This window comes from Bos taurus, chromosome 19 (assembly GCF_002263795.3).
Source record: "Bos taurus isolate L1 Dominette 01449 registration number 42190680 breed Hereford chromosome 19, ARS-UCD2.0, whole genome shotgun sequence".
NCBI classification, from domain to species: domain Eukaryota; kingdom Metazoa; phylum Chordata; class Mammalia; order Artiodactyla; family Bovidae; genus Bos; species Bos taurus.
Genome location: NC_037346.1, coordinates 5069352 through 5094541, shown reverse-complemented (window position 1 = coordinate 5094541; position 25190 = coordinate 5069352). Strand labels below are relative to the sequence as shown.

Sequence of the window (25190 nt, the reverse complement as noted above, 5' to 3'; positions counted from 1 at the left end):
GTAAGAAACTAGCATATTCAGACTTACTGAGAGAACGTTATGCCACTATCCTGCACTAAATGGAAAACATAATGAACACAGTAAACATACTAAACACATAGTAAAGATACTAAAAAATGTAATTACAAACCAAATTTTAAAAACAATACATCTTTATAATCTTTGAATCTTCAGAAAGCCTAAAAAACCAATAATCGGATAAGAAAACATCATGACTATCAAACCATTTTTTTCCCCATTTTTCCTTCTTTTCCTACCTTCACCTATTTCACTCAACTGTCACCCCTCCTAAATGGTTTGTATGAAAAATAACCTACTGTTTTACCTACTATGTAAAATTGGACATGATCAAGCAAGAAGAGATAAGAAAGCCTTCTTCAGCGATCAATGCAAAGAAATAGAGGAAAACAACAGAATGGGAAAGACTAGGGATCTCTTCAAGAAAATCAGAGATACCAAAGGAACATTTCATGCAAAGATGGGCTCGATAAAGGACAGAAATGGTATGGACCTAACAGAAGCAGAAGATATTAAGAAGAGATGGCAAGAATACACAGAAGAACTGTACAAAAAAGATCTTCACGACTCAGATAATCACGATGGTGTGATCACTGACCTAGAGCCAGACATCCTGGAATGTGAAGTCAAGTGGGCCTTAGAAAGCATCACTACGAACAAAGCTAGTGGAGGTGATGGAATTCCAGTTGAGCTATTCCAAATCCTGAAAGATGATGCTGTGAAAGTGCTGCACTCAATATGCCAGCAAATTTGGAAAACTCAGCAGTGGCCACAGGACTGGAAAACGTCAGTTTTCATTCCAATCCCAAAGAAAGGCAATGCCAAAGAAGGCTCAAACTACCGCACAACTGCACTCATCTCACACGCTAGTAAAGTAATGCTCAAAATTCTCCAAGCCAGGCTTCAGCAATACATGAACCGTGAACTTCCTGATGTTCAAGCTGGTTTTAGAAAAGGCAGAGGAACCAGAGAACAAATTGCCAACATCCGCTGGATCATGGAAAAAGCAAGAGAGTTCCAGAAAAACATCTATTTCTGCTTTATTGACTATGCCAAAGCCTTTGACTGTGTGGATCACAATAAACTGTGGAAAATTCTGAAAGAGATGGGAATACCAGACCACCTGATCTGCCTCTTGAGAAACCTATATGCAGGTCAGGAAGCAACAGTTAGAACTGGACATGGAACAACAGACTGGTTCCAGATAGGAAAAGGAGTACGTCAAGGCTGTATATTATCACCCTGCTTATTTAACTTATATGCAGAGTACATGATGAGAAATGCTGGACTGGAAGAAACACAAACTGGAATCGAGATTGCCAGGAGAAATATCAATAACCTCAGATATGCAGATGACACCACCCTTATGGCAGAAAGTGAAGAGGAACCAAAAAGTCTCTTGATGAAAGTGAAAGTGGAGAGTGAAAAAGTTGGCTTAAAGCTCAACATTCAGAAAACGAAGATCATGGCATCCGGTCCCATCACTTTCTGGGAAATAGATGGGGAAACAGTGGAAACAGTGTCAGACTTTATTTTTCTGGGCTCCAAAATCACTACAGATGGTGACTGCACCCATGAAATTAAAAGACGCTTACTCCTTGGAAGGAAAGTTATGACCAACCTAGATAGCATCAAAAGCAGACACATTATTTTGCCAACAAAGGTTCATCTAGTCAAGGCTATTGTTCTTCCTGTGGTCATGTATGGATGTGAGAGTTGGACTGTGAAGAAGGCTGAGCGCCGAAGAATTGATGGCTTTTGAACTGTGGTGTTGGAGAAGACTCTTGAGAGTCCCTTGGACTGCAAGGAGATCCATTCTGAAGGAGATCAGCCTTGGGATTTCTTTGAAAGGAATGATGCTAAAGCTGAAACTCCAGTACTTTGGCCACCTCATGCGAAGAGTTGACTCATTGGAAAAGACTCTGATGCTGGGAGGGATTGGGGGCAGGAGGAGAAGGGTACGACAGAGGATGAGATGGCTGGATGGCATCACTGACTCGACAGACGGGAGTCTCAGTGAACTCCAGGAGTTGGTGATGGACAGGGAGGCCTGGCGTGCTGTGATTCATGAGGTCGCAAAGAGTTGGACACGACTGAGCGACTGATCTGATCTAATCTGATAGGTAACTAGAAAGGGTTCATAAGATCCAATTATTTGTTGCTAAAAAATGATATTACAAATTAAATGTGCCAAGTCTGAGATATCAGTCCAGTCCCTGATGTTTTAAGTTTGAAATAAACATCTCTACCTCCAGGAAAGGGCTGCACTAGCCTTGCCCAAGGTGTCCGCATTTCATTCATGGTAGAAGCCATTACTTAGCATTATTTATCAGAATGATTTATGCAACATCACAAGCATATTCAGGCTCATTAAGAACTGCAGTCAACACTGTTCTACTGCTATCAAGATTACTGTACCTTGGAAAAGAGTAATTTCATTTGCAATTAATTATAAGCAAAAATCCAAAACAAAGACATTATTATTGACAAATTTATGCTGCTACCTGTTGATATATTGAAGGGTTGCCTGGAAAAAAGAATAGTCAAAGGGAATGCTTTGTTGGTTTCAGTGACATTAACATTTGCATGGGGTTTGAGTCTATGCTGTAAGGAATTTAAAATATGACACGTTTTAACGTAATAGAGATGACAATCTAGTGTAAGAACTAAGGTCGTTACAGATAAAAAAAAAAAAAAAAAAACTGGCAAACATTCTCATAACACAAGAATAAATTTTCAGAATCAAAGAATCTTGAAATTTTTGTGCCAAAGTAGAAGAGTCAGAAGATACTTTTTTTTTATTTTTTGGTTTGTAATTTTCTGGCCCTGTGACCACAAGTTAATCAATTATTCTTTCAAGGTGACCATCATCACTCACCTGGACTACTGCAATTGCCTCCTAACTGTTCTATTTTTTTTTTGCTCTCTTCCCCTTAGTCCACTCTCCATTCCAAAACCAGCATCTTTTTAAAAATGGGAATCCAATTTCACTTGTAAGCTTCATATTATTTTTAGAATAAAATACAAACCCTTGATACTCCAGTTAAAAAAATAAATAAATAAATAAACCTTGGACGTGGCTTAAGAGGTTCTATTACCTGGCCCTGTATACCTGCTCTGACCCATCTATCACTCTTCTTCCTGCTCACAATGCTAGGAACACACTGGCCTCCTTTTTGTTTTTCAGTGGTAAGTAGCTCTTTCTTGCCTACCTGCCTTTGCATGACTTAGAATTGTCATTGGTAGGTTGCTCCTTATCATCACCCTGGACTAAGCTCAAATAGACCTTTCTTTAGTGCCCCTCCTCTTGACTTTCAATCACACTGTACTGATTGTTATCTGAAACTCTTGTGTATCTGTTACTTGCCTTTCTCCTGAGTCCCTTCAGTAAAAGGACACATTCTATAACTGATCTTCTTTGACTTTCTCTGTGCTGTAGCCCCAGTAGGTAGAACGATGTCTGGCCCACAGTAGTACAATAAATAAAATGTTGAATGATTTGAAGTCATTTAACTTCTCAGGATTTCAGTTTTTTCATCCACAAAATGGGTATAATTATAACTACTCTGGACATTAGCAATAAAGTATCTTCATATATACTGTTACGATTTTTATTTTACAAGTAAGGCCGCTAAGTTTTAAAGAGGTCAAATAACTGGCCTAACGACACAAGGCCATAGTGAGGACCCGGGTATGAATCTAGACCTGTGTAACCTCGGAATCTGATCTCTAATAGTTGCTTGCAGGATGCTTCCTTTCATTACGGCAAAATCGGCTATGCAGTCCGCCCCAGCTTGGTCTGCAGGACAACTGAAAAAACCTATTATATCCCCCGTGCGTTTATTTTTCAAGATAAGCAGTCCATTCCCTTCAACCCCTCCTTAAATGATCCTCACATCCCGGTCACCATCCTCTCAAAAACCAGTCTGACGACGTCTCTCCCGTCCCAGAACTGGTTAATTTTCACTGGGCAAGTGGTTAAGGGACACGAGACCAACAGAAGCCGATTCGCAGGAGCTGAGAAAATAAAGGTGTGCGAGGGTCCAAGCGGGCTGTGGTTGACACAGGAAGGCTTCCTGGGAGAGGTAATTCTTGAGCCCAAACCCAGGACACCGATAGCGGACCTGCCACCAAGGGCCCGCGCGGGACACGGCCGCGGGCAGCCGCCAGGGCGAGACAAAGCCTGCTGGGGGCTGGAAATTTCAGGGACACAAGCCATGTGATGATGGAGTGCACGCGGAGGAGCGCGAGGCGTTTTCCTGAAAGTAAGTTAAACAAATACTGGAGGAAAGCGAAGTGGGAGGAACAGTTATTAACAAAATCGCGAACTTACCCGGCCACCGGGCCTCCGTAGCCCGACCGCAAAAGCGGCTACCTGAGAGCCGTAGCCTAGGCAGCGGCGGGCTCAACCCAGAGCTCGCGAGACCGAGGAGGCCTCGCGAGATCCGCCCCCCTGCCCCTGACAGGCGGACGCGCTTTCCGGGCGTCATGGGAGGGCTCTGGCGTCCGGCTTGGAGACGCGTCGTTTTCTGCGGGTGGTCTTGGAGCCACCTTGGGCGCCCAACCCGGGCTGCTGAGAGGGCAGAGCCGTGTCTCCGGCCGGGGAGGAGCGGGCCGGCGGGTACTGAGCAGGGGCTGAGGCGGCTTGGGACATGGAGGCGCCCGAGCCCGGCGGAGCAGCCGGCTCGGCGGCCGAAGAGCACGAACCCCTACACGCGCTCGCAGGAGGAGGACTGGCGGCGGCGGAACAAGACGGTCCTCACCTACATGGCCGCGGCGGCGGTGGGCATGCTGGGCGCGTCCTACGCCGCCGTGCCCCTTTACCGGCTCTACTGCCAGGTAGGGCTGGCGCGGCCCGCCGGGCGGCCCTTCTGGAGGGGCGGAGGGCCGGGGAGGCTCCCTAGACCTCGAGGCTCCGCGGGCCCCGGTGGAGGACTGTCCCAGAGGAAAACGGGCCTTGAAGTTCATCAGGAAAGCTAGTGACAGAGCTGCCGGTCCAACTCGAGCTCTTGTGTTCTTGCCCGGACCCCACTGCCGAGTGAAATTCCCTGCTCTCAGAGCTGACACCCGAAAGGTCTGCAGCCTACACTCATGTATCCAGCCATCTCCTGCTGCTCACACGCCTGCCTGCTTTTAAAATGTAATTTATGTTCATACTTTCCCTCTGTGAAACACATACAGGTTCTGTGCAAAGGTTAACCCTGGAAACGGGAGTTGCTTCCTACTTATGCTTCAACTGGGAGTAGCTTTTTATCTGTACAAACTACTGTGATTTAGGACTTTGTATAGATGACTTAGGACTTCGAGGCTTTTCCCGTTTGTTAATATGTAACTGTAATGTCCTTCCTCCGAGCTCCCTTTTAGATCAGAAACTCCAGTGCAACAGCATCATTACCTGAGAGGGGAACTTGAGTACAGATTGTTGGATCCAACTCCAGAACTGGGTAATCAGGAACTCTGGGGCCCAGCAATGTGTATTTTAATAAGTTCCATAGCAGATTGTGATGCATACTTAATGTTTGAGAACTGCAGGCACAGGGCTACTTCACCTGTTACATATCCATGTTTTGCTAAGTTCTTAAGCAGTAGTTTGCTGCTTTGGGCATTAGGTCACCCATGGAGCTTCTTAAACATATCAGGGCTTCCCTACCCCAGAGATTCTGATTAGGAGACCTGGGTAGGGTCCAGGAATTTCTGTTTTAAAACCGTGCCATGAATGAGAGCTACACTTTGGGTTCATTCACTAAGTGAGTAATAGCTGATTCCCAAACTTTGTTGTACATCGGAATCGCCAATAATAATGAAACTGGACTCTAAAGAACTTTTTAGTCTCTTAAACTCATTGGAAAAGACTCTGATGCTGGGAGAGGTTGGGGGCAGGAGGAGAAGGGGACGACAGAGGATGAGATGGCTGGATGGCATCACTGACTTGATGGACGGGAGTCTCAGTGAACTCCAGGAGTTCGTGATGGACAGGGAGGCCTGGCGTGCTGCGATTCATGGGGTCGCAAAGAGTCAGACACGACTGAGCGACTGAACTGAACTGAATATCAGCACTTATATGGGAAGGGGGAGTGGCTTGATTGCTGGAGGATGAGTGTACAATGTGAGTTAATGTTCATCACAAGCTAGCCTGGACCAAGCATAAATCCCCAAACTACCACTGATGAAATCATAAACAGAACTGAATCCAAAACATCTAGTGTAGATCTCCCCAACCACGGGGCATGGGCAGGGGGCGGTGGGTGGGTGATTTTATTTTCCAGGGAATATTTAACAATATCTGAAGACATTTTAGTTGCCACAACCTGGGAGGTGAAGGGGGAGCGTGCTGCCTAGTGGGCAGAGCAGAGAACAGACCCATCCCTCACCCCCGCCAGAAAAACAAAGAATTATCCTATCCAAAGTGTCATTAGTGCCAATGAAACCCTGCCCCAAACTGAAATGAACGACAGATTTCATTCACATGGATGAAAGTGCGGGGCAGGAAAGTAAAAATCTATTGTGGTTTGCAATCCTAAACTTAAATCACAGTTGGATGTTCAGTAGTGACATTTCCAAAAGAACGTCTTTTAATTTTTGGAATCACAGAACTTTAGAGCCCAAAATAAGGGATTATGTAAACGACTTCATACACCAAGCTCATTTTATGAGTATAGAAAGTGTAGCACAAAGAAAGTAAAATTGAGTTTTTGGAGCTACTTAGTGACAGAACTAGACTGGAGCACAGGACATTTTCTTTTCAGGGCCTTTTTCTATTGTTTAATTTTGCAAATCATCACACTAATTTGAAGACTGTATTCAGAGACCGTCAGAAAGAAAACATTCAAGTGACTCAGAATGTTCAGAAACAAGTTACATCTTAAAACGTAGCCTTCTTGAACAGAAGAATAGGCTTGCCCTATGATTAAACAAGGGTAAATAAAGGCTTGCCCTCTGATGTGTCTCGTAGGGTTATAATGTAGTTTCATAATGTGTGGCAGTTTAGTGAAGCTGATTGACTTGTTTAACAAGCTAAGGTAGTAGTACTGTATTTTGCTGGGAGTCTTCCATAGCCTCAAATTTGGTATTTTTTTCCCAGTATAGTAACAGATTAATTATCCGGAGACCACAGTTCTGGCAACCTCAAGCATCAGAAGAATGATGACCCTGGAAGTAAGGATTTTTTTTTAAGCATCTCTGATAAGGAAATAAGTAATGGCAATGAAGATAGACAAGAAGTGTCAGATACAGATTATCCTGATGCCTTATGATTAGTCCACTGAGTGACCAAAGAGGTTCTCTGATTAACTGATGATACCTATGTAAAAGCTGTACAGTACTAAAAAATACAGAAAACATTTACAGAAACATTTTACCAACATGGCAAAATACTTAACGATGCTTGAGGAGAGCAGACTGTAGAAGTGAGTTTACAAACTAATCTGTCCACTAAAAGTTATGATACAGAAAAGGACCAGATAAGAATGTGGAAAATGGAATTAGTTTTATTGAAATGACAGCATTGTGGGTATATTTTATTTCTATTCATAATAGTTATTATGAAATACTAGCAATAAGGAGAAAGATGTTTAATGAAAAGTTCAGCTAAAAATTCAGAGCTCTGTTATCAGTGGAGAGTCCATTCTCTTTCAGATGATTCATTTTTGATCATTTTTACAACCAGGTGATTACAGAAAAATATGACTTTAACATACATAGACCCTTGACACCCAAAAAGTGGTCAAATCATTAGCACATTCATAGGAAATGGTCAGTGATAGTATATAAACCTTGCTGCTACTGGATTATTGTTTTTAAAATTTTGTTTCATCCAGTAAATAGGTCATCAGCACCTAAAACTACTGTACTTTTGTTTAGCATATTATGCCTTGTTATCTTTTCCTAGACTACTGGACTTGGAGGATCAGCAGTAGCAGGTCATGCGTCAGACCAGATTGAAAACATGGTACCTGTTAAGGATCGCATCATTAAAATCACCTTTAATGCAGATGTGCATGCAAGTCTCCAGTGGAACTTTAGACCTCAGCAAACAGAAATATATGTAAGTACTTAAAGCAATGTTTAAAAGATTGCTTTTTCCAATTTAAAGATTGATTCTTTCATCACTTACTGTTTCACAATTTAGAAAACATTCATCTGAACTTAATTTCAGAATACTGACACATTCCATTACTGTAATTCTTTTATTTCCACAGACTACTTTTTGACAGTGCACTACACCTAATGTAACAAGGTATTCTTTTAAGTTACATGGCGTCATAATAAAAGTTACTTTGGACCAATGGAAAATGTCCTATTTTTATTAGAATCATATTAAGAGTTCACTAAAAAGTTCTCTGGTCACCAATCTTGAGAGTAGGAACAGCTGTCCTGGTGTGTCAGACAGTAAAAAATATGTCTGCAATGCGGGAGACCTGGGCTTGATCCCTGGGTTGGGAAGATCCCCTGTAAGGGAATGGCTACCCACTCCAGTATTCTTTCTTGCCTGGAGAATCCCATGAACAGAGGAGCCTGGCGGGCTACAGTCACTGGGGTTTCAAAGAGTCAGACACAACTGAGTGACTAACACTTAAACTTATTTACCCCAGGTAGAGATGATATAAGAAACTGTTGGAAAACATTGGTTACGCTGGAAAGTAGTTTACTGGTTTACATCAAAATATCCCTCTCTCTCGGAGAAGGCAATGGCACCCCACTCCAGTACTCTTGCCTGGAAAATCCCATGGATGGAGGAGCCTGGTAGGCTGCAGACCATGGGGTCGCTAGGGTCAGAAACGATTGAGCAACTTCACTTTCACTTTTCACTTTCATGCATTGGAGAAGGAAATGGCAACCCACTCCAGTGTTCTTGCCTGGAGAATCCCAGGGACGAGAATCCCCTGGTGGGCTGCTGTCTATGGGGTCGCAGAGTCGGACACTACTGAAGTGACATAGCAGCAGCAGCAGCAGCAGCATCCCTATCTCTTAAAATAAATTTAAGGATTTTTGAAGTAATCATACTAAAAAGTTATATTCTAGCTCAGAAAGACTATGCACCTTAAAAGTTGCCTAATATCTTGCCTAGAAGATTTAACTGAAATTACCTCATGAACTGAGGAATAACCAGAAAAGTTTAATTGTAACTCTTATTGGAAAACTCTATGAATGTTAGTGCTTTCCCGGGTTAGTAATCCTGACTGAATCTCTTCAGTGATTGAGGGTGTTAAAGATTGTGGTTCTGAGTATTAATTCCAGTCACACAGTAGTATACAAGGTATTAGTGGCTAATCTGGTACATGTGACAGCATCCTTTGGACACTAGTCAGTGTCCAAATACTTTAAAGCTTGCGATTTATTTTATCCATTATTTTCTCTCAAAAGTATTAGTGCTTTCTGGCTAAATAAAATTTCTATTTAGTTGTTTTATTTTGGTCATACATATAATTTACTCTGGTTGTAAACTAAGTTTAAGGTTGGTAACGTTCTCTAAAAAGTGAAGTGAAAGTTGCTCAGTCATGTCCAACTCTTTGCAACCCCGTGGACTGTATATAGCCCGCTACCGTGCTCTGTCCATGGAATTCTCCAAGCAAGAATACTAGAGTGGGTAGCCATTTCTTTCTCTAGGGGATCTTTCCAACCCAGGGATTGAATCCAGGTCTCCTGCACTGTAGGCAGATTCTTTATCGTCTGAGTCACCAAGAGAACGGAAGCCTTTTTCTAAACAGAATCTTTAGTCAGTTTATATAATATTCAGGGTAAGTGTTAAGAAGACTTGGCTGTTCTTGGACACATTTTAAATAACTTCATCTGCAGCTTATCACTTCAAGACTTCAGACATATAAGAGAACAATCCGTAATATATGTGTAGAGCAATGGTTCTCCACTGACATGCAAGTAACATTTGAAGATCAAATGTTCTTGATCTTCAATTTATTTTGCTGACTCTTAAAATTAGATTAGGCATTATGGTCTGAAATGAAAATACTAATTTAGTATGGAGTGCAGATTTGTAAGATTTAAAGTGTTGATAATGTGTATTTTCCTTAAAACAGGTAGTGCCAGGAGAGACAGCACTGGCGTTTTATAAAGCTAAGAATCCTACTGACAAACCAGTAATCGGAATTTCTACATACAATGTTGTACCATTTGAAGCTGGACAGTACTTCAATAAAATACAGGTATAACTAAATGCAAATGTTATAGAATGTGATAAAAGTACATGAGATTGTTTGCTACTAAATTTACTGCAGTGTTTTTTTAGAAGATACAAATTTTTGAAAGTTCATTTATTTTAAAATTCAAACTATTTTTTTCATTGCTTATAATAATTATGCAGAGGTTGAGAGCCAAACTATATGGATATCAGTTTTTTTAAGATTAGAAGAATTTGCTGATTCTCTATCTTTAAAAGCAAAACTCAGAGATGAAAGATGCTGTTATCCTATCATAGAATTTAAAGATTATAATTAACAGTATGCTTATTAAAGCCAATAAATGAAGCACAGTTTCTATTCTAGGTAGCAGAATAGAAATACTAATTAATGAATACTTTTCTATAACTTTTAGTGCTTCTGCTTTGAAGAACAAAGGCTTAATCCACAAGAGGAAGTAGATATGCCAGTATTTTTCTACATAGATCCTGAATTTGCTGAAGATCCAAGAATGGTGAATGTTGATCTCATCACTCTTTCTTACACTTTTTTTGAAGCAAAGGAGGGGCATACGTTGCCAGTCCCAGGCTATAATTCAAATCAGCAACTAAGTCCTGCTTCAAATTTGTGATTTTTAAAAAGTCATGTACCTTGTCTTCTTAGAGAAGTATTTAAACTAACATGAAGCCTTCTGTTTTAAATGTTATGTACGGATGGTTCTTTTCTTCCCAACTCATTTATCCTACTTAAAATGTACGACAGTTCAAACCATGTATGTTAGCAGAAACTTGATTCAGCTCCCCTTTAGGTTATCAGCACTTCGTACTTGTAGCAATAAAATTTATTATTATTTCTCAAATAGTTGGTTATTTTCATTACGAATAGTCACTATTCTAAAAGCTCAAAACAAAAGAGTAATCACTGAGCCCTAACAGCTTACCCAAAGACTACATTTTGACTTCAAATCTGACTGTATTTCCCCTTTAAAATCTAGGGCTATTTTACATTCAGAGTACTAAATAAGTACTTTGAAAGTCTGCTACCATGAAATTTAAATAAAATGCATTAAGTATATCTAGTAGGCTTCCAACGTTTCTTGTGATAATTCCAAGTCCCCAGATTTTAAATCATAAGTGGGATTGTGAGGATTTACTAACATTAGAAGTTCTCCTGAAAAAAAAGAAAAAGTTCTTGAACTGTTTTAATAGTAATTCATTTGTCATTATAATTTGTGACAAAGGAAAGTACAAGTTATCCTGAATGTTTTCCAATAGACTTTCTTCCAAAAAGACAAAAACAACCATTTAGTGTTATAAAGAATTGTATTTAAAGGCAACCAATGTAGAATCCAGTGACCTCTTAGGGTAAACCTGAAATACAGTTGAACTACAATCATCAAAGCTTTCACAACTTATAGTTCTAAATAAGAGTGTTATTTATAAAGAAGTGCAAATTGACTTTTACATTCAACTTTAGGTAAATAAAGGCACTCAAGTATTCTTCCTGAATCATACAGTTTTTCCATATCAGGCTTTCACTTATTAACAATTATTTTGTACTGAAACAGTCTTCATCTACTCTTACCCCATCTCTTGTGATGATTATAAATGTAGGAAGGCCTGTGAAAACATAAGGTGCTACATTTAACCTGGTTGGCCTCAGTACCATGAATTTTTGTTCTGCCTAAGTTTTAAGGGAATATATGTTACAACCAAGTTCTTCTGAGATAAAGCTTAAGCTGCTGTCAGGAACCCAACTGTGACTCTTCTGTTTAAACCTCATTAATGCAGAGGAAAAATGTTCCACTGTGGTTTTGATGTTTTGGAAGGTCTAACTTGTGGGTCTCAAAGCTGGACAGGGTCCACCTTTTGGAAAACTGGCACCCATAATGCTGCTAGTGAACTGGTCATCCATTTCCACCTGGAGTAAAAAGAAGAGTCAATTATCTCCATCCTTTCCCCTTTCCCCAGTCCTTGATAAGTAGACAGCCACAGTCAAGTAGAGGAAAGGTGGGAATGTACTGCTTCCACACGGCAAGTGTGAAGGGAATAAACATGGTTAATAGGTTACTGGTGGCTGTGTGCATTTATTAGTAAATAAATGGAATGATTAGTAAAGCAACAGAATCCAGACCAACCTAGAATAACAATAAATGGGTTCTACCAGTCCCAGTCACCAAGTATTAACTGTACATAGAATACAAATCTGACTCTATTGCTAAGATTTTTTATTGATCAGCTGTTTTTGTTAGCATTAATATTTTTATACCATAAACCGATTTCTGCATTCCCAAGATTTATAATTTTTAGCTAACATGGTCACAAAGAATCTGTCTCATTGATCATTACAATTTGAGTGACATAGGAACTTGTGGAATAACTTCACTCATCAAAGTGTCAGACTGAGATGGCCCTTATAGAACATAAATAATAAATGTAGAAAGTGACAGTTACACTAAAATCATGTGGGATGTAAGGTGTGTGAGTTGAAGTCTTTACCTCAACAATTACTGTGACTTTGAGCTCCTTTGTGGGGATGAACATCAATCTCTTCATAAACAGCTCTGAAACAAATAAGTCATCATGGTAAATTGATAAATATCATGGTTATAGATCAATTTCAATGTACTATTTTGGCTTTTAACTGCCATCATCTTAAAGCAAAAATCTGGTGCCATTTTAGGTGTTGAGGCTATATCAATAAATAAAAACAAAGGTCTCTGCCCTGAAGCTTACATTATAAAACCTACTTTAGATCCTAATGCTGCTGTTCCCATGCATCTTACAAATATGTATCTTATATAACCATCATATAATTTAATGAGAAATATGGCTCAAATTTAGACAGCTTGCTTTCTGCTTTAAAAAAAAAAAAAGCAAAAATTGTTCAGCTTTCCCTGGCTTAAACATTAAAAATTAATATTCTAGCTTATTTAACCCCTGTCTTCTTTGTACTTTGTATATAGTCATTTTTCTGTGATAGTCTTCATTTGTCTTAACGTATGTCTATAGATAGAAAATATCTATACCTACAAATATGGCATTAATATACACAGTATAGCAACACATGACTAAGAAAAAAAACTCATAAAAATCAAAGCACTTTGAAGACATAATCGCTAACTTCAAGAAGTGCCAGCATGGTCCAGAAATTTTAATGTTTCTCAGTTTTGTCTTTCATTTTCCACAGAAATATTTTAGCCTCCTTCACGCTACTCAAATCTCTGACGCCCCTCCTCTCGGTTGGAAAAACCTAATATCTTAACAAATTAAATGTCTACGTGGAAACCTGATGTTACCATCACCAAATCTTCAAATCTGTTTTCATCTGCACCATCATCTACTTTTATGATCCTATCTATTAACCCCTGGCTTCTTGAACACTTCACTCAGTCTCCCTCCCTGAATCTTCAACCTCTCATTCTCTACTAAATCTTACCCCTCAGGATTCACAGATGTTCCAGCATTTCCCATTTTACAAAATAATACAGTCCTTGATCCGATGTCTACTTAATTGCGTCAGTAATACTCTAGCTGCCAGACCACTTTCCCCAAGTCCTTCATGTTTAAGTTTCTTTGTAAGCTGCCTGTGCACCATCTACTTCATCCCTTTTTAATGCACTGAGATTTGCCTCTGTCCCTGTCAACTTCTACTGAATCACTCAAGATTATCTGTCACTTAGTCCATTGTCTAGTGTTGAGTCCTTGTCTGTCTTCAGCGACGTTCATCGCATTTGTGCACTCCCTTCTTTTTGTTTCCAAACTGCGATTTCCACATCTGGGGATAGGTTCTGTGTTGTTCTCTTTGTTCCTGACTTTTCCATTTCTCTCCCCAGTGCCTGCAACAGATTCCCAAACTTGTCACTACACTAAAAACTGCAGGTCTTAATTTGAATGTCACTTCTCAGGCTTTCTCTAACCCCCAATTAGTTCTTTCTGTTATATATTGTCAAGTCAATATCTTTCATACTATTAACACAAACTGCAAATACATGTTTGCCTGCTGATTTAATTTCTGCCTCCTTATTAGATTTGCCCTCCATTAGGTTCAACGTTATAAATTAGGCACCAATCATTTTCCCTTGTACATAGTCAATTTTCAGTCATATGTCAAATGAGTGAATTGTGTATGTATATGTATGTATATTCATAAGTACTATAATCTATGTTCTGCTGGAGTAGAAGTTCTTAACCTGGGGTTCATGGACAACCAGTGATGTGATAATCCCAGGACTTTTCATGTAAGATTTTATGCTTTCCTTAGGGAGAAGTTCCCTGGATCTCATGTAGCATTTAAAGAGATTGAGACACCCTACCACGCAGAAAGTAAGAACTCAGTGGCGGTGGTAGTTCTTCAGTCCTTAAGTCATGTCCGACCCTTTGTCACACCATGGACTGCAGCATGCCAGGCTTCCCTGTCCTCCAGTATCTTCCACAGTTTGCTCAAGTTCATATCCATTGAGTTGGTGATGCTATGTAACCATTTCATCCTCTCCTGCCTTCTTCTCCTCCTGTCCTCAATCTTTCCCAGCATCAGGGTCTTTTCCAGTGAGTTGGCTCTTTGCATCAGGTGGCTAAAGTTTTGGAGCTTCAGCTTCAGCATCAGTCCTTCCGATGAATATTCAGGGTTGATTTCCTTTAGAATTGACTGGTTTGATCTCCTTGCAGTCCAAAGGACTCTCAAAAGTCTTCTCCAGCACCACAATGTGAAAGCGTCACGAGCTTTCAAAGTGGTAGGGAGTCCCCAAACTTCACCTCTCCAGCTTCTTGCTATTTCTTACCTTTAACATCTCCTACACCACCACAACTATTTACAACTATCTCATAATTAACTAGATTATAATAATCTGCTTCCTATTTGCTTGGAGAAACTGATTAAAAAAACATGCGTTCTTGAGACACCATACCTAGTTTAACTAGTTTCTAATTCCTTAAACCACTAACATATTCAGTGATACTTTATCAAGCAGAATGAAAGTTTCACAATCCTGTTAGGAAAAAATATTTAATGAACTCCTAAGCTTATTGTAATAAGCCTGGGACTGCATAGTGGCTGCCTGTTTAAGATGAGACAGGTTCTGCAGGCCTGCTTCATTCACTTACAAATCATTCCAAAACATCGCTACACTGAGGGTGTGAACCAGGGGGTCAGGGTCAAAAACTCAAATGCCTGCACATGTCAAGCAGATCAGATGAAGGTATGTGGGGGCCTTGTGAACTGAGACAGTGCAGCCCCATACTATTGCTAGCGTGTAAAAATGCGGGCTTGGCACAGTTGTCATATCAACAACCATCCAGAGGTTCAGATAGTTAGTGAAATATCCCATCTTTTAACTTGGCAATTAATTTTTATGTGCATATTTAAAATTCACATAGGTCAAACAAAACACAGTTGCAGGCAAGATAAAGCCTGTAGGCTGCTAGTTTCTAACCAATCATTTCTATAAAAAAGCTTTAATCATTTTAAACAATTTTGGCGGTAACTTTCAGTTAGTCAAAATATATTAAAACTAATGAGCCTGTGTGCATGCTCAGTTGTGTCTGACTCTGTGACCCCACGGACTATAGCTCTCCAGGCACCTCTGTCCATGGAATTCTCCAGGCAAGAATACTGGAGTGGGTTGCCATTTCCTACTCCACTAATGAGGTTACCATCCCATAAATATTTATATACACTTGACCAATATGAAATCACAATACTGCTTTAAGGATTCCAAGTTAAAAAGTAATTTTTACATTAATAAGCACACTATTGTCATAGGTAGTGAAGATTAAAAACAAGTCCTTATGTAAGTTTTTTTCTGACATTAGTCAAAGAACAACTAAAATATCCATCAACGTGGTACTTAAGAGTCATCAATCAGTGAATACTGCCTTTCTCGAGCTGGAAAGAATCTGACTTTCTTCCAAGGCATCTATAAAGAAGACACTAATGCACATGATGGTTCTGCTTATTTCTTAGTGTGCAACCCCAGTGTTTTTATTTTTAAGTCACAAGGTCAAGAATGACAAGACCAACATTAAGAGCAACAGCCACCACAAAATCTCATAAATCACTTTTATGTAAGGTCATTGATTTCTGCTAAGGCCTAAACAAAGTTAATGTATAACCAAACCCTGTGAGCTGTGCTACCAAAGGGAACCAAGACAAAAAATATAATCATTTTGTAAATGACTTACTCTGTGGTGACAGCAGGAGCTAAGGGATCAAACTCCATTACTTCACAGTAATTGGGTGGCTGGAGATCGTTCTTTGTCATCGCTGTAGGCAACAAAAAGAAACACACATTGTGCTCTCTGTCTGACTTTGACCTCACACAGAAGATCCTAAGGAACACCTGACAACCAGAAACAAGCACACTGGTGTCCCAGTGCTACTGCCCAGTACAAGTCTACAGACGCCCAGACTCGGACTAAAGGTTCATGCGCCTCAGCACTCAGAATATAGTGTTCAGTGCAACACAAGCATTTCCACAGTCTCCTCATGTCAGTCATGGGGCTTCCCTTGTGGCTCAGCGGTCAAGAATCCACTTGCCAATGCAGGAGATGTGCCTGGATCAGAAAGATCCCCGGAGAAGAGCATGGCAACCCACTCCAATATTCTTGCCTGGGAAATCCCCTGGACAGAGGAACCCAACAGTCCATGGGGTTGCAGAGTCAGATGTGACTTAGTGACAAATGACAACAACAGTCATAATGAAATCTGCCTTAAATTTACCTCATGTAGCTTAAAAATACAAATGCACTCTATAATTTCTTCTCTCTGCATATCTGTCTTTAGTCACCAATAAATGTCTAGCAGACCCATCTATTCTCATAAGTTTCCTTATTTGGTGCAGATAATAAGGTCTTAAGTACCTGGATGATTGCTGGGCAGAGGTGGCAGTCTCTGGTTTGATGGTGTTGCTGGAACGGTCTGTAGGCTAACTGGCTGCAGTAATACTGAATTTGAATGTTCCAGAAACTGAAGAGAGCAAAGCACACGTTCAAATAAACATTCTAAGCTTTTATGATTTTGATTCCTAGCCTTCCAAGTGGCACTATCCCAAGAACTATATATTCTTAATCAGATAAGAATTACTAATGATTAACTATTATTTTAGTTTTTAAGGTAATATCCCCTTATAAAACCTACTGCTTTTCTGTCTGGTTTCATGCCCCCTGCACCTTAATTCCCATATAAAATGTAAACTAAAATATATTGCTTAAAACCCAAAAACCAGGAATGTATGGCTCACTCCAGAGTCTCCTGTCCCACACTGAATATAAAACCTTGGCCTCAAAGAGGCAAAACCATTAAGTACAAAAAAGCGTATCTGTCAGACCTGGTCAAGAGAATGCCTCACCACTGGGGACATGGAGCAGAGCCCTGTGGGTCCTGTGATTATCTGAGGGGACATGGGTCATATGCTCTGAAGCAGGCAGAGCCAGTGCAGCTGAAGCAGAGTAAGGCAAGGGAGGGGGCCGGAAGTACAGCTGGAGAGGCAATGGGAGAGGTCAGAGCGGCTTCTCAGGCTTTTATCGAGTAAAGTGGAGTCAGAAAACCACAGGTGGCTTTAGAGCGAATGAGTAACATAAACTTTATTTTTAGAAAAGATTTGTTCTGGTTTCTGTTTGGAGAACAGATTGTACGATGGGGTGGGGGTGGAGAGGGAGGCGGAGGCTGGAACAGCAGCCCTGTGGGAAGCCACTGCGGTCCCCATCTGATGTAGCTTGCACTGGGACGTGAAGGGGAGGTGGGAAGAAGTGGCTGCATGACAGATATATTTTGAAAGCAAAGGTAAAACAGTAAAGGCCAAGCACAGCTTCCCAAGGTTTTTGACCTGAACAACAGAAACAGTGGCCATTTACAGAATGGGGAAGACGGCCGAAACAGCAAATCGGGAGCTGAGGCTGAAAGCAAGCAAGGGGAGATGTGAAGTGGAAGGTGGAAATGTGAGCTCTGCACGTGGGGAAGGGGTATGGACTGGAAACAGCTTGTAAGTGCTCAGAGTCTGAATGGTATTTCTTGATACGAGACCAAAGACCAGAGAGGAAAGAATGTGGGCAGAGAAATCTGAGGCCTGACTCCCGGGGTCTCCAACACTGAGAGGCTGGTAGAGGAGAAGAGGTCAGCAAAGGGATGCAGAAGACAGCAGCGGGAGAGCCTGAAGGGCGCAGTGTCGGAAAGCACGCGTGCAGACGGGAGGAGGTGACGGGTCTCAGCTGCTGCTGATCAGGCAGGATGAGCGCTGAGCACTGCAGGACTAGTCAGTCATCGGGAGGTCTCTGGTGACCTTGACAAGAGCTCAGCCCGTGAGGCGGCTGAGAGGAGAACTTGCCTGAAGTCCGTCAGATGATGGGAGCAAAGAGAGCACAGATAGCAAATAGAAACAGTTCCAGGGGAATTCTGTTCCTTTACTATCTTTCTAATGGAAGTGAGACCAAAGAGGCAACAAGGAAAAGCCCTAACAAGGGCTTCATTAACACCTTATGAAGAAATTTTGCGCAGAACGTGAGAATTAAGGACTGGGAGCTCCATTTTAGCATGATCATCTGCTCCCTGGGGGCACTGCCCGCGAAGTCCTTCATTACTTACACTCTCGTATGTATGACTTGAGGCGAGGTTTTGGCTGGTCCTTTGGGCAAACCTAGGATGGTGTGATAATAGAGCATGATTACCCTACAGTGAGAACACAGTGCAAAAAGATGACCTTCCTGGTCTAAAAGCAATACCCACAATGCCCCTTCAGGCTGCACAGAAGTATTAACTGTATACAACAACTGCCAGTGGTGTTGGTGCCCACCAGGTCATAATGCCCAAACGCCAAAGAGAATGAGGACAAAGCACTGGTGCTGGGCAGCAGCAGCCCGAGACCTGGAGCGCACTCTATCGGTCACAGCAGGGCCTTCAGTCTCCGCATGAGAGCAGCTACTTCTAAAGGATGAAAGGCAAGGCAGAGTAGAGGTTAGGATGCAGGGACAGTTTGCAGTTGGGAGTAAACACATTTGCCCTGTCTCTTTCACCAAATGCAACTATAAAATCTGGATAGAAGGCATGGGGCAAATATCTGAGAACTGCAAGGTAAATACTAATTACAGGCTAATTGGGAAAGAAGACTAGAATTGGAGTATCAATGAATTGTTGGTGAACTTACCATGTTCTGCCCCTCTGGGTATTTCCAAACTGGCATGCAGTGCAGCCTAAAGCCCACCTGGACAGCGAGGACACACAGCTCCAGGAGAAGACGCTCATTCTCACTCAAGGAGCAGGAAGGGAAACCCCAGTGCCCAGAGTGTGTAGGGCAAGCCTCGTCCCTTTCTTCCTCTTCCTTCTCTCACTCGAATCCCCGGGCAATCCCAAGGCGGCCGCAGTGACAGCAGAGGCAACGGGGACCGACAGGGGCTTAAACCTCTGAGAGGCAACTTCCACTCTAAGAGGGGAACTGTGATCATCCCAAGAGGATGAGGCAAAACCTTGTTTCTTTTACCCTTTCTGTCCTGCCGTTTGGTCCCCAATACAAGCGTAGTCAAGGAAATGCATGACACAGTAAACCTGTAGCTTTTTGACTGGAGAGACCAAAAAGGGAATCCCAGGAAAGCAAAGAATCAGGGAAATCACAAAGACAGAGGAATTCAGGACAATGACTTCAAAGCTGTTTATGAAATCCTGGGCTTACACCTTGATCTATGCATCCATGGCTGATCCCAATCAATGCCAAGTGAAAGTGAAAGTGAAGTCGCTCAGTCGTGTCCAACTCTGCGACCCCATGGACTGTAGCCTACCAGGCTCCTCCATCCATGGGATCTTTCAGGCAAGAATACTGGAGTGGGTTAAGGATGTTGAGAAATGAACACACAGCCTGCTGTCCAGACCTTACGGTGACAAATGGGTGGCACGCGTGTGGGACGCATCTCAGTAACACTCAACGGCTTTGAAAATGTAACTGACATCAGAACGAAAGCACACAGAAGGCAGGCTGAAACTGCAGCATAAACGTCACTGGGTTGTCTGCCTGCTAAAATCAAAGTACCAACATTCAACACAGGACTTAGATAAGACCCAGTGTTTCATATCATTAAAAATGCTCAAGATACAACCCCAAATCACTACGCATATGACGAACTGAGAAAATTTAAACTTGTAAGAGAAAAGACAGCAGTGCTTGATACCTATGAATAGAGGACACAAATGATTAAATTATCTCACAATTTTAAAGCAGCTTTTTATACAAATGCTTCAACAAGAAACTGTGAACACTGGAAAAAAAAAAACATTCAATAGAAGTTCTCAGCAAAGAAACACAAGATAATAAAGAAGAGTCAAATGGTAATTTTAGAATTAAAAAATACAATTAACTAAAATTTTAAAAAATACAGAATGAGCATGAGCTAAACAGCAAAATGGAGATGACAGAGGAAATCGAGTGAGAAAAGCCATGAACAGAACCCTATGGGTCTATGAGACAGCAACAGTCCAATGGGGTCATCCAAAGTCCCAGAGGGGAAGTGAAGTATATAGTGCTGAAAAGCATATTTGAAGAAATAAAGGCTGAAAACGTCACAAATTTGGTGACAGAAAAATCCACAGATTCAAGAAGTTCAGTGTAATAAGCTGAATGGAGGTTCCCAAAGAGTTATGTCCTTGTCCTAATTTCTGGAATCTGTGACTGTCACGTTATTTGGAAAAAGAGTCTTTGCAGATATAATTAAGGATACTGAGATGATGTTTGAGTGGGCACTAAATCCAACGATACATGACCCTAAAATAGAAAAATGGGGATCTGGGGAGGGACTTGAGAAACTCTGGGGAGAAGGCAATGTGAAGATGGAGAAAGAAAGCAAAGTGTGTGGCCACGAGACACAGAAGTAAAGGAGTGCCCACGCTCCCCAGAAGAATCACTTCTCCCCCCAGAGTCCTGGGAGGAGACGCCTTGCTTCCTTTCAGACCTCTAGTCTCCAGAACTCTAAGAAGGTGAGTTCCATTACCCAGTTTCTGGTAGTGTTTTTGTGATAGCCACAGGAAACAAATACACTCAGCAGAACAAAGACAGCCATACTTAGACATATCATAATCAAACTGTTTAAATAGAAAAAAATAAAAGTTCTTGAAAGCACAGATAGAAAGAAGTAACACGGAGTCAACACAGAACAAGAATTTGAATGAATGTTAGATTTCTCATTAGAAGCCATTTAGGCCAGAAGACACTGGAGCAGTGTTTAAAAACTGCTAGAAGAAAAGAACCGTCAGCCCAGAACCTTATATCCAATAAGAGTATCCTTCAGGAACAAAACTGAAAATGAAATACTCACATAAAATATACTAAGAAACCTTCACTGCCATCAGATCTTCTCTAAATTAATAATGCAAAAAGAAATTCTTCAGAGACAAGAGAAACTGTACCAGAGGAAAATGAAAGGAAAGCAACCAGGAATGGTAAATATTAGGTAAATATGACAGACTATTCTACTCTTCCTGAGTCTTTAAAATTTATTTAAGGGCTGCAAGTAAAAACTGTATTATGAAAAAATTGTAAAATAATTTTTCATTGGTAGTGGTTTTTTAACATATATATACATAATATATACGATAACTATCATATAAAGGGGAGAGCTATATAAAATTTCTATATTTCACTTCAAATGGGAAAATACTGGTTTTAAATACACTAAAAAAATTGCAGTTCCTAGAGCAACCAGTCCTCCCCTCCCCATATATAAACTGTAAAAAAATATAGTATCATAATAAAATGGATATCAAAAACATCCAAAGAGCCCAAAGTATGAAGGAAAGAGGAAACAGAAAAAACAAAACACAACCAAAAAAACAGCAAAGGAAACAAACAGAAAAGCGAATCACACAACAGTGGTCCTAATCCAGACATATTAAATATAAACAGTCTAAGCATACCAATTAAAGACAGATATTATGAGAGTATATAAAAACGTATGACCCAACCATAAGTTATCTGCAAGACACTCACTTCAAATAGTTAAAAGTAAAAAGTTAGATATACCATACAAATATAATCAAAAGAAAGTTAGGGTGGCTTTGATTACAATCAAAGTAAACATCAAGGTAAAGACAATTACAAAGGATAAAGAGGGACATTACATAATGATAAAAAGAGTCAGTTCTCCAAGAAGACAACAATCCTGAATGCAAATGCACTGAGAGAGCTTCAAAATACACGAAGCAAACAATTTTACATAACCTTTCCAGAAATATCACATACCGTATGACTATTCAGACCCTATTGTCAAAAAGACCAGCTGTAATGACAGAACAGACTGGTGGCTGCTGAGGCTTGGGGGTGGGGGTGACTATAAGGGACTAGCATAAGGGAGTTTTTTTGGATAATGAACTATTCCATATTCAGAGTGTGGGGATGGTTACATGCATCTATATATATGTTAGAAAAAACACAGAGCTCTGCAGCAAACAAAAAAAGGGTCAATTTTACCACATGGAAATTGTAAAAATAAAATTAGAGTGAAAAGAAAAAAAAAGAGAGAGAGCAGGTATTGAAATCAGATTCACTTGAATTTGAATCCTCCTTCTGCACTAGTTGGACAACCTTTTGTTTGGCAAGCTGATATTTCTCGGTCTTGGTTTCCTCACCAGTACAGTGAGTACTGGGGGTACCTACCTCAGAGCACTGCAAGGAGCACTAGATTAAGGAACCAGAGAGCATGTCTTATTCTTAGCCTGCTGCCCGATACTAAGTAGGCTATAAATATGACTTTATCCTATCATCATCACTGCTTTTCAGGAATCTGGTCCATTATGAGAAATTCCATCACTCATTTGTTCTGTGATAAATTGTACTGCAAACAAAAGAGGGGTGGGAAAACCTTAAGACTGCCAGATATTTTGACAGCTGATTGCGCCTCTTATAATCTTTGCGCTTCCCAAGTGGCTCAGATGGTAAAGAATCTGCCTGCAATGTGGGAGAACCAGGTTCAATCCCTGGGTCAGGAAGACCCTCTGAAGAAGGGCATGGCAACCCACTCCAGTATTCTTGCCTGGAGAATTCCATGGACAGGGGAGCCTGGCAGGCTACAGTCCATGGAGTTGCAAAGAGTTGGTCATGACTAAGCAACTTTCACTTTTTTCTACAAGTAATCTTTCGCACCTGATTCAACTCAGATTGATGCCTTAGGTAACTTTAGTGTTTCAATTTCCAACACTATAAAAAACCAGACTAGTGATAGTTTCACTCAGGTAAGTTTTCAAAAATTAGAAAAAATATGTTCAAAAGACATTGTCTAGAAAACAAAACAGATGTCACCCATTATCTTTCATTCCAGTGAATTCTAAGAACTACTATAATTATCTTGATATCTGGATCTTGGGTAGACAATCAAAATAAAGTTTCTAATGATCAGCTGATCACTGTTTTATGGTTCCCCAGAGACTCTTTTTAAAACTAAAGATTCCTGCTATTGAATCAGAGTTTCTGGGGTCTAGCCCTTTTACTTTTTAATAGTCACTCAAGTGATTTTTATGCACCTTGAAGTATGAGATCCATGATACCAAGCAGCTATTAGCTAGGATTTGATCTTTGTGTGGTTTTATACATTTTTTTTTGTAATGGGATTTCATTTATATGGTCAATCTTTCCTAACAAGATTTTCAGGATAAAGGAAAATAGAATCAGCTACTTCAGACAACATGATTTACTAAGCAACTTCACTGGAGTTCTGCCTACAACATTTCAACAATTACTTGCACCACAGAAGTCAATACCAGAAGGTGTCAAGTTAAGGTACCTACCCAACCTTATCGTTTGGAGGTTCAAACGACAGCACGTGAATCTTTCCTTTCTCTCTTCTCCCCTTACACACTTTTTCCCCTCTTTTTCTCCCTAGTTTGATTCTCCTTTCTCTTCTCCTCCCTCTGCATCTCTTTTTAACCAGAAAAGTGACTGAAAAAAATCTAAGTCCAATGACATAAAAATACAGCCAAGATATGCTGTTGTATGAAAAACAAAAGAAAGTTTTGAAACAGTACATACAGTTTGCTGCCCTTCATTTAATAAAGGAGAAAAATAATTCATATTCATATTTACATAAAGACCCTTTGGAAGGATAAATAAGAAACTAACAGAGGGGTTCCCTGGGTGGAAGCAGGTATGACCCAAGGGTAGGAACAGGCAGGATAGGAGTGGGGTAAGATCGAGTATTGTCCTTGTACATCTTTTAATACTGCTTTGATATCTGAAACATGGAGGTGTATTGCCTATTACCTGAAATACATATATTTAAAAGGGAAAAAAAGAATATAGGCCTTGACGGAAGGCAAATCTAACTTCTGCTTATTTTTTTTTTGCTATTTATCTACTCCATCCTGCCTCCTCTTAACCTTAGGTTAAGGTTTTTCAGTCACTTTTCTATACTTTGTTTAGGTTCTTCTGCATTTTTCTTATATTTCTTTATGCAAAGAGAGGCAAATATTAGCATATATTATTTCCCACTTTCTTACACAAATGCAAGAGAGTATATACACAGTGCTTTGCAGCTTTACTTACTTAATAATAAATACACTGGTGATTGTCCCTCATGTAAGGGCCTACTTTTCTTCCCCAGCAGCATAATACAGTGTGTAGATGTTTATTTAATTATTCCCCAAACTGAAGGGTATTTGAGTTGTTTCCAATTATCTATTGCACAAATGTTGTCAAGAACAACTGACTTTATTTTGCATAAGTGAGCATAAATACCTAGAAGTGAGACTGCAAGTCCAAAGGTATGTTTATAATTTTACATACATTTATAATTTTAACAGAAATTGCCATGTGCCCCCTAATAAGAACCGCACAGTTTTGTTATAGTATTTGTCTCTCCACAGTCAACAAAGCACATTAACAAACATGCAGACTTATGCCAATCTGTGAGGTTAAAAAATAGTCTTATTGCGTTTTAACTTATACTTCTGTAACTGTAAGTAAGGCTGAGCATCACTGAGCAAAAATATGTTTTTAGGCCCATTTGTATTTCTTTTTTGGTAAACTATCAGTTCACCAGACCTGCTAGTTAATTAGTATATGAACTTGGGTAA

At 40.4% G+C, this 25190-nt stretch overlaps 3 protein-coding genes across 12 annotated transcripts in view; 1 reads left to right on the top strand and 2 right to left on the bottom strand.

The window, feature by feature from the left end:
• The window catches only part of STXBP4 (syntaxin binding protein 4), a 247550-nt gene extending 243146 nt beyond the window's left edge, over positions 1–4404 (bottom strand). For all 8 annotated transcript variants that reach the window (XR_003030692.2, XR_009491553.1, XM_059878162.1 and 5 more), the window contains exon 1: positions 4352–4404. The gene's annotated coding sequence lies outside the window, so the exon portion shown is untranslated. The remainder of the gene's footprint in view (positions 1–4351) is intronic.
• A 102-nt stretch (positions 4405–4506) lies between these two features.
• On the top strand, positions 4507–11010 carry COX11 (cytochrome c oxidase copper chaperone COX11). The gene is made up of 4 exons (NM_001083403.2): positions 4507–4857; positions 7907–8062; positions 10053–10178; positions 10567–11010. The coding sequence occupies exons 1-4, from the start codon at positions 4507–4509 to the stop codon at positions 10780–10782; spliced, it is 849 nt and encodes a 282-aa protein (NP_001076872.1). The 3' UTR covers positions 10783–11010.
• Positions 11011–11454: 444 nt separating this feature from the next.
• TOM1L1 (target of myb1 like 1 membrane trafficking protein) overlaps positions 11455–25190 on the bottom strand; it is a 61833-nt gene continuing 48097 nt past the window's right edge. For 2 of the 3 annotated variants that reach the window (NM_001075611.2, XM_005219863.4), the window contains 5 exon segments: positions 11455–12071; positions 12650–12714; positions 16331–16412; positions 17009–17114; positions 18729–18780. In NM_001075611.2, the coding sequence (NP_001069079.1) occupies positions 12651–12714; positions 16331–16412; positions 17009–17114; positions 18729–18780 (304 nt within the window). In that variant the 3' untranslated portion in view covers positions 11455–12071; position 12650. 3 annotated transcript variants of the gene reach the window in all.

Bases quoted from the DNA above. Each gene is read 5' to 3' on its own strand.
- COX11 (NM_001083403.2), top strand. From the start codon at position 4,507: ATGGGAGGGCTCTGGCGTCCGGCTTGGAGACGCGTCGTTTTCTGCGGG. The intron at 4,858-7,906 runs GTAGGGCTGGCG...ATCTTTTCCTAG, and splicing joins TTTACCGGCTCTACTGCCAG to ACTACTGGACTTGGAGGATC. The intron at 10,179-10,566 runs GTATAACTAAAT...TATAACTTTTAG, and splicing joins AGTACTTCAATAAAATACAG to TGCTTCTGCTTTGAAGAACA.